The sequence below is a fragment of the Pseudorca crassidens genome, chromosome 5 (genome assembly GCF_039906515.1).
Source record: "Pseudorca crassidens isolate mPseCra1 chromosome 5, mPseCra1.hap1, whole genome shotgun sequence".
In the NCBI taxonomy this organism is placed as follows: Eukaryota; Metazoa; Chordata; class Mammalia; order Artiodactyla; family Delphinidae; genus Pseudorca; species Pseudorca crassidens.
Window position 1 is genome coordinate 82,411,870 of NC_090300.1, and position 9,743 is coordinate 82,421,612.

At 38.7% G+C, this 9,743-nt stretch overlaps 1 protein-coding gene across 2 annotated transcripts in view; it reads left to right on the plus strand.

Moving 5' to 3' along the window:
- The window catches only part of HCLS1 (hematopoietic cell-specific Lyn substrate 1), a 48,012-nt gene that overhangs the window by 5,832 nt on the left and 32,437 nt on the right, over positions 1–9,743 (plus strand). For both annotated transcript variants that reach the window (XM_067738747.1, XM_067738748.1), the window contains exons 3-5: positions 460–533; positions 7,405–7,534; positions 9,511–9,621. In XM_067738747.1, the coding sequence (XP_067594848.1) occupies positions 460–533; positions 7,405–7,534; positions 9,511–9,621 (315 nt within the window). The remainder of the gene's footprint in view (positions 1–459; positions 534–7,404; positions 7,535–9,510; positions 9,622–9,743) is intronic.

A 9,743-nucleotide genomic window follows, 5' to 3' on the forward strand; every position in this document is an offset into this window, starting at 1 on the left:
ATGGTGGGACTGCCTGGCAGGACAGTTTGCTGTCATGAGTGGGGCCTGCATGATAGCCTGTGCTGAGGATGGAAGGAGACGGGTGCGAAGGAGTTTGACATTGTGATTGACAGGCTATGGCAGGCTATGCTGAGGGAACAGGTTAACTGGGTGTCCTTTGGCGTGTGAGCCAGGATTTGAGCTGAACATGTATAATTTGGGGGAATTCGGAAGTTGTAGGAGACCTAAAGAAGAAAGTTTGAGGGATGCAGAGTAGAAAGGGAGGTTTCAGAGCTCACCAGCTTAATTTTAACATGGGGGCCTGGGTGGGATAAGCACAGAGAGGAGTCTGAGTAAAGTCCCTGAGTGCCGGAAGCAGCTAATGCAGGGGACGTGGGGGTTATGTGTGTCAGCTGTGTGGCCTCTCGCAGCCTGGCACATTTCTTGCCATCACTTATTGCTGAGTGTTGTCTTTTGTAGAATGACATCTCTGAGAAGGAACAACGGTGGGGAGCCAAGACCATTGAGGGGTCTGGACGCACAGAGCACATCAAGTAGGTACCAAAAGGACTGGGAGGAGGGAAAGAGGTATGGGAAGAACCCAAGGAAACCTTGGAGACTCAGGAGAAGGCGAGGAGGGAAGGAAAGAGGGAAATTCCTGTCTGTGTGTCTTTGCTTTTCCTTCAGTCTGTCCCCATGTGTCCCTTTGGGTGTCATTGTGTATTTGTTTCATGTCTCTCCTCTTATCCCCCCAACCCTATTATCTGTCTTTTATTTCTAACCACTCTGATATTTCCCCAGCTGTGCCTATTATTATAACTGTTTCTCTTCCGTCAGTAAGGCATGAGGAATTCAGAGAGGGAAGTGCTGAGCTGGTATCATTTACTATCTATCTATTCACATAAATGTAAATGTGTGTCTGGATTGTAGGGTGACTTCTGATGGGCCAAGGGGGATTCAGTAAAATGTCAAGATAAAGAACTCAGAATAAATGCTGTAAAACAAGGACAATATCAGGTCCCATACCTGGTCTAATTGCCTTTTAAAATAAAAATTTGTGTTTGGCTACTTAATAGAAGTAGGAAGGCATGAATGGTAATATGAAGAAATATGACACTTGGAAAACCTGTTGATGTATAGGGATCTTAAAGATTATAACCCAATATTTTACCAGAAAAAAAAAAAGCAAAACAAACAATAAACTCTGATACCATAACAGAGAAGGAAGTTACTCACAGACAAATCCAGGGGTTTCTGTGGGATATGTTGTGTATTAGGATTGAGAGATTCTCTCTTCTTTAATAATCCATGGATTATTCGGGATCATCTAACCAGGGCTGTTTGCTTTGGATAGTGTCAGAATGTCCAATAGACGCAATAAACAGTATAACAGGAGCAAAATTTAAAAGTAAATAAATAGGCAAAATTAATCTTTTTTAAGCTCCATTTTAACTCCCCTCCCCCACAAACAGCAGTGTTTTTACCTCATTTTCTTCTAGATTTTAAAAAGTGTCAGTGGATTATCACATTGCACAAGAAACACACTATGAAAACCTGGCACATGTTTATACAATTTGATAATATTCAGTACTCCACAGTGTTGTTTAATCAGACATAAATGATTTATTTCAAGTAACTGTAATGAATATCATATTTAAAGAAAGTAGGCAATTCTGGAAGCAGTTGGAAAGCAAAAACATGGAATTGGGTCATGCAGGAAGCTTCTTTGATGCTCCTCTGTAGGCTCATCAATCCTACCCAAAGTAAGACGTCTTTCCTTTTCTGAGAAAAGGCCGCTCAGTCCTAGTATCCTGAAAACTGTTAAGATAAGCATACAAACTCTCCTTGTACCTTTCCCCTCCCAGTGCCTGTCTTATGCAGAGTAGGAGTAGAACATTTTAAAGAAGACTCCTAAATCCCTGCCATGATCTTATGGAAAGAGCTGGAGTTTGGATATCAGATAGATTCAGATTCAATTCACAGCTTTACCATTAATAGCAATGTGAGTTAGACATATAGCCTCTCTGAAACTCAGCTTATTTATTTATCAAATGAGGATAATAATAGCTACCTGGCAGGTGTATGGTTAGAATTCAATGAACTAGCATATAGCAAAATCTAGTGCAGTACTTAGCACCACTTAGCAGCTCAATAATGTTATTTCTCTTTCCTGTTAATATAGATTAGTTGAATCAGATTTTCTTCCTAAAAACCTAAAAGTAAACATGTAAACAGATGGCGATCTTCATTCTTCCTAAGTGGCGTTTACCTGGACTGTTGTGTTACACAGTCCAGTATATATATTACTCTGACTGGTGACCGCTAGAGTTGTAAAATGTGGTGACCCTGGGTGTTTCCTTATTAGCCTAACTGAATCTATATCTGATAGAATAAGTGGTGGAGACATTTACACAAAAACCCACTCCCCTCCCGTTTACCCAGGCTACTGAGGTATAAAAGCTCAGTCTCTGCTAGTAACTAACCAGGTGATCCTGGACAGGTCACTTCCCTCTCTGATTCCCAGTCTTGCCATTGGGATCAAAAAGACCTCTACAGGACCTTCCAATAGTAAGCCTCCAATACTCTGGGATTCTTTCTGGCTAGTGTGGGCTAGGAAAACCTTTAACGTCAGATGGGAATCACTAAAGTCCTTGGAAAGGAGGGGAAGTTGAACAGGAGAACAGTAGCTGCAGAGCTCAAATGACTCAAAGCAGGAAAAGGAAGTGATTGTGGTTCTCATTAATCTCACTACCATCCTCTACACCATGATCTTTCTTTTTTAAGTCTGCCTAAAATATATTTAGTTTGGGGAATGGTTTGGTAATTTGGTGAATAGTTCAAATGATCCTATTCATCCTTCATCTATTGTGTAGAGAAGTCCTGGGCCAGGCAGCTCCAAGCAGCCTAGTGCTTCCAGGAGCTGCCAGGTTTTCAAGGGCTCTTGCATTTTCTCCATCTTCTTCTCCCCACTTTTGCTCACTTGTGCCCATGTGCCTCTTTTTTTTTTTGTTGTTCGGTACGCGGGCCTCTTACTGTTGTGGCCTCTCCCGTTGCGGAGCACAGGCTCCAGACGTGCAGGCTCAGCGGCCATGGCTCACGGGCCTAGCCGCTCCGCAGTATGTGGGATCTTCCCGGACCGGGGCACGAACCCGTGTCCCCTGCACCACCAGAGAAGCCCCCATGTGCCTCTTTACAGTCGATATACCCCTCCCCACCCCTGGCTGGATGTAAACACTGATCTGCTTCTTGTCACTACAGATTAGTTTTGCCTATCCTAGAATTTCATGTACGTGGAATAATATAGAAGGTATTCTTTTGTGTCTGTCTTCTTTCACTAAGCATAATATTTTTGAGATCTATTCATGGTCTTGTGTATATCAGTCTTTTGTTCCTTTTTAATGTCAAGTAATTTTGCATTGTACAGATATACCAGAGTTTGGTTTATTAGCCTGTTGATGGACATTTGGGTTGTTGACAATTTGGGACTATTACAAATAAAGCTGTCATGAACATTTTGATCCAAGTCATTTTGTTAACATATATTTTTACTTCTCTTGGGAAACACCTAAATGTAGTAGAATTCCTGAATCATATAAAAAGTGTGTTTTAACTTTTTAAGAAACCAGTAAACTGTTTTCTGAAAGAAACGTTTTTTCACTCCTACAAATAATGTATGGGTTTCAATTGCTCCACATCTTTGTCTCTACTTGTTATTATTAATATTTTTAATTTTAACTATTTTTGTAAGTGTGTGGGGATTTCAATTTGTATTTTTCTGCTGACTAATTTTATTGAGCATCTTTTCTTGTGCCATTCATATATCTTCATTTATCTTCATTCTGAAGTGTCTATTCAAATCTCTTCCTCACTTTTAAAGTGGGATCTTTGTATTCTTATTGAGTTTTAAGAGTTCTTTATATATTCTGGATAAAAGTCTTTCGTGACATATGTGTTTTACAAATATTTTCTTCCAGACTGTAACTTGCCTTTTCATTTTATTAATGGCTTCTATTGAAGACCAGAAGATATTAATTCTGATGACGTCTAATTTATCAAAATTTTTTATGGTTAGTGCTTTATGTGTCTAAGAAATTTTTGCCTACCTCAAACTGTGAAGATTTTTCCTATGTTTTGTTCTAAAAGATTTATAGTTTTAGCTTTTACATTTAAATCTATGATCTATTTCAAATTTGCTTTTGCATACAGTGTGAGGTAAAGATTGAGGTTCATTTTATTTCCATAAGGATATCTCATTATTCCAACATCGTTAAAAGACTAATCTTTCCCCACTGACTTACCTGGCATCTTTGACCATATACATGAGGGTCTATTTCTAGACTATTTTATTGATTTATATGTCTGCTCTGACCCACACTATACTGCACTGGTTGTTGTAGCTTTATTGTACTGCACTTTTTATTGCAGTCATGAAATCAGGTAGTCCTTCTCCTTTGCTCTCCTTTGAAAAAAAAAAAAAAACACTTTTTACCATCCTAGGACTTTACATTTCCACATACATTTTATTTTATTTTATTTTTAACATCTTTATTGGAGTATAATTGCTTTACAATGGTGCGTTAGTTTCTGTTTTATAACAAAGTGAATCAGTTATACATATACATATGTTCCCATATCTCTTCCCTCTTGCGTCTCCCTCTCTCCCACCCTCGCTATCCCACCCCTCCAGGCGATCACAAAGCACTGAGCTGATCTCCCTGTGCTATGCGGCTGCTTCCCACTAGCTATCTACCTTACGTTTGGTAGTGTATCTATGTCCATGCTTCTCTCTCGCTTTGTTACAGCTTACCCTTCCCCCTCCCCATATCTTCAAGTCCATTCTCTAGTAGGTCTGTGTCTTTATTCCTATCTTACCCCTAGGTTCTTCATAACATTTTTTTTTCTTAAATTCCATATATATGTGTTAGCATACGGTATTTGTCTTTCTCTTTCTGACTTACTTCACTCTGTATGACATACATTTTAGAATTAGCTAGTCAATTCCTGCAAAAATGCCTGTTGGTGTTTTGAATGGGATTGCACTGAATCTATAGATCATTTTAGAGAGAACTCATATCTTAATAGTCTTGAGTTTTCCAACCCATGAACATGGGATATGTCTCCATTTATTTAGGTCTTCTTTAATTTTTTCAGAAATGTCTGTGACTAGTATGTAGAAATAAAATTGCTTTTAATAGTGATCTTGTCTCCTGGGACCTTGCTAAATATACCTAATAGTTCTAGTAGCACATTTATGTAGATTCTTTAGGATTTTCTACAACTATGATCATACTGTTTGTGAATAAAATCTTACAGTCTGTCACTCACTTTTGTGTTTTTACTTTTGTAATAAAAACAAAAAAAGCTCTTCCTTCTCTTAGCTCATCTTTGAGGTCCTGGGTGTCACTTGGTTTCTATAAACTGTATTGCTTCATCAATTCCAAGGTATTTTAAGCCTTAAAATAGACATCTGAGAGTTAATGTGTTAAAAGTTTCTTAGGTATGCCAATTAGGACATTGAATTACAATTTTTTTTTTCCTTTCTGTATTTCCACCTGATCACTATTTTCATACATTAATTATCTTTGTATTGCCAGAGCCTAATGGTGCCTCACACTCAAAAAAGTTTAATATTTATTTAATAAAGGAATAATATAACTAACACATTTATAGTGCCTTATCTACATTCTGATGAATTTGGTAAGAAGTTGGTCTTTGTTGGCCCCAACATTTTCATTCAAATTATATTATCTATTGTCATGATTCTCTGACTAACCTCATTGTCATCTATTAGGTGGATATTCCTGAATCTCATTTTCTAATCCCTTTTAAAAACTTGTTTCAACTATAATACAGTTATGATCCATGTAACAGTAATTGGATTTATTAAAACTTTGCTAATTTTTCCCATTTGAAAGTAATGTTTAGTCCCATTTTCTTCATTCTTCATCTGAACACTTTGGTTGGGAAATATTGGTCATTTACCTGTTCTTGGAACCAATAACTTTTCTGACACTGACAGTTCTAAAGTGTTGATGCTGTTGAAATAGCAACACAGGATCTCTGCCTTCACTGCTGCCAGAGGGTTTAGAGCAGGCACAGGAACAGAGGGTTCTTCCAGCTGTTAGCTTAATTTCATCTGGCTCAAAGCCAGTTTTCTAAAATTAACTTTGACTAAAGCTGAGAAGGCTTTTTAAAAAGACCTCTGTTGGGCTTATACTACAAGGCCACAAGATGGATCTATTCTTCCACGAAAGAGGAGACTTTCTGATGTGAGATGGCCATTCTACTTGTAAGCAATATATCTGGTTTTTCTGAGCTAGCGCAGTCCCAGGAACATCACTATATCTCAGTCCCTTAAACGTCCATTTCTTGCTGCAGGAAGTCAAATTTTTTATTTAGGGTTCTCTTGCCCAAATATTTCTAAGAATCCCCAGTGGTCCTTATATGTGTCCAAGTATCAGTCCTGATTGTCACTTATTGGTACTGGTGTTGGTGCTGGTGCTGAGCTGTCACTTCTTATCCTCAGCCCAAACAAATACAGAGAGGTATTCTCTACCCACATGGTAGAGATGAAAGTGAAGTAAGAAAGAGAATGCCTCCTTTTGGTGTTATGTTCTCTTAAGGACAGAAGTGTCCCAAATCAAGGTTATTTGAGCCTTAAAGTTTTGCAACAATTAGTGATGAGAGTGAATTTTATTAGTGAGCCCTTTTTAGTTTTTAGTTCTCTCAGGAATTAGCAGATATATGGGCAGTGTGAAGGGCATTCATTTTTGACAAGAAGAGACACAGAATACTTAATGTATAGATAAATTTCCCAATGCTGCATTTTTCGTAATCATCGTTTTTAATGACTTCCTCATGTGCCATTGAAAAGTAATATTGCAATTTACTTAACTATTCCCCATTTTTTCCATATAAATTGTTTCTTGGTTCTTGCTATTAAATACAATGTTTCAGTGAATATCATTAGACATTAAACTTTGCCATATTTAAAACTATTTCCTTGGGGTAGACTTCTAGGACTAGAATGTGTGGGTAAAGGGTGCATGAATATCTTTGTGCTTCTTGAGGTAGAGTACCGAACTGTTAAACAATAAATCCATTCAGAGAGGAAAATAACTTTTCGGTTGCTAGAATATAGGTAACACTGTCCTCTAATATTTAGGAACATGAGACTAAATATCAGAAGGTTATTTAGTGAGCAAAATAACAGACTAGAAGAAATACTATTGGCTTATGGAGAGTTTATATCAGGCTGTATATGCAGACCACACTAACCTCCTACTCCCAGACCCAGCACAGGTACACTTTGGGGGCTATTGCTAAAAATGAACAGAACACGCTGCAAGATTTCAATTTTTCTGTGAAGGAGGGTTTGTTGACATCTCTGTGCTAGACGAGTCTCTGTGATGTGGTTACTTCCAGCATTCACCAGCTGAGGAACAAAGTGTCAGAGGAGCATGATGTTCTCAAGAAGAAGGAGATGGAATCAGGGCCCAAAGCATCCCACGGCTACGGAGGTCGGTTTGGGGTGGAAAGAGACCGAATGGACAAGGTGAGTTGAAAGGGGGATATTTGCTTTAAAAAAATAAATAAGTGAATTGATTCGTTTGTTGGTTTTATGGTTTAAAACTTATTCAAAAGTAAAATATTCATTTGGGTTTTAAAAGAGAATGTCCACATATTATTTGTGTCATTTGCCCCCTGATTTCAACACATAAAATATAGATGACGGAAAATGGGAGCCAAGAATTTAGAAGGGCTGGCCTAGTGTATGTAGACCCAGCCACACTGTAACTCCTAGACTAAGGAGACACACATAGAGAAGGGGAAAATATGTTTTAAAATCACCTACTGCTTTTAAATGGATGTGTCTCTTACTGGTTTCTTTACTGTATATTTAGTGTTCTTTTTGTACATATTTTATACATCACTTAATATGATTTGCACATAGACGTGAAAAATATTTATGTGAATTTATCTATTAGATGTCCTCAAATATATTATTATTTTTCCTTTATCCATTAGATACTATGAAAGTATGATAAAAAGAAAGCCTGTATGTTGAATTGTATTTTTCCATTGAGTTTCCTAACCTCAAAGATAAAGATATAGGACTTCCCTAGTGGTGCAGTGGTTAAGAATCCGCCTGCCAATGCAGGGGACACAGGTTCGATCCTGGTCGGGGAAGATCCCACATGCTGTGGAGCAACTAAGCCCATGTGCCACAACTACTGAGCCTGCACTCTTGAGCCCAAGAGCCACAACTACTGAGCCCATGTGCCACAACTACTGAAGCCCACGCACCTAGAGCCCATGCTCTGCAACAAGAGAAGCCACTGCAATGAGAAGCTGGCACACCACAACAAAGAGTAGCCCCCGTTTGACGCAACTAGAGAAAGCCCGAACGCAGCAACGAAGACCCAATGCAGCCAAAAATAAATACATAAAAAATAAATAAATTTTAAAAAAAGATAGAGATATATTCCTATAAGAAAAAAGAGTTAATCTCCAAGGAGAAAAAGCAATTTAATGAAAGCTGTTAGTTCACCCTTCTGTCATTGTGTAAAGTGCAAAGTAGGCATTGTATTCTCCCACAGAATTCCTAGGAAAGAGTAAAATAGATAAGCAGTCATTCATTCCTGAATTCAGCAAACAAAGTTGACCTACACAGACCCAAAAACACTGCAAAATGAGCTCCCAGGAACTCATATAGGGCAGTGTTTCACATCCATCTCTGTATTAATATTTATCCCAGCATGGAATCGGAAATTCAGGAGGAAGAAGAAACTTTCTAATTTCTTCTTAGTTGAGACTCTGCAAGGTATCACTATTTGGTTTGAAGTATTATTCAATTCCAAGATTATTAAAGCATCCATATCCAAATATTAAAAGAGACATACCTTTCAAAACCAAGTAGAAAATGGTAGATGGAGAAAAAAGTGGAGGGGAATAAAAAACAGTTAAATTATATGCCGTCTTGGACTACTCACGGTGTTGTCTACCAGCCCCCTTTGGTATAAAGAGTCAATCACTGTTAATATTAAGGCCCAGGCTGCACTTCTGAACTTTGATGGTTGTGTAGGAACAAAGGTCCAGAACAAAAGCACCTGGCTGTGTTAAATATTCAATCCGGGCTATGGCATCTAGTCAGTCCCCTTAGGTGTCTCCCCAGTAACTACCCTCATTTCTATTTTGATGCACAAAGCCCGTGTTTCACCCTCTTTTTAAGCAGTGGTTTAAACACTTCCCTGTCTATGTAGTCTCTATCCTTCTGGTTCCCAACCCATCCTATGGGAGTTTCCTAAATGATGGGTTCCTAGTGGTATTAAAGAAGAGTCAGGATGTGCAAGGTTCCAGAAAAAGTCATCTTGCTCTCCCATCACACGTTCCTTGGCACTCCGTCAGAGATTATCTGTGTGACCTAGAGTGGAATTTCTTGTATTCTTACATCCCATCCTATCTCTGATCATTTTATTTTTTCATGGTCATTTTTATCTTCTCACTCATTCCGATCTTGATTTTTTTCAGAGTGCTGTGGGCCATGAGTATGTTGCTGAGGTGGAGAAGCACTCTTCCCAGACTGATGCTGCCAGAGGCTTTGGGGGCAAATACGGAGTGGAGAAGGACAGGGCAGACAAGGTAAGTGACAACTCTCTCCCTGTGCCACCCAACTCAGATCATGTGGGACTTACCAACAATCACCTTGAATGTAGGTCTGTGCTTCTCCTGTGGAAAGATGGGGCAGTGGCCTCACGGAGGGT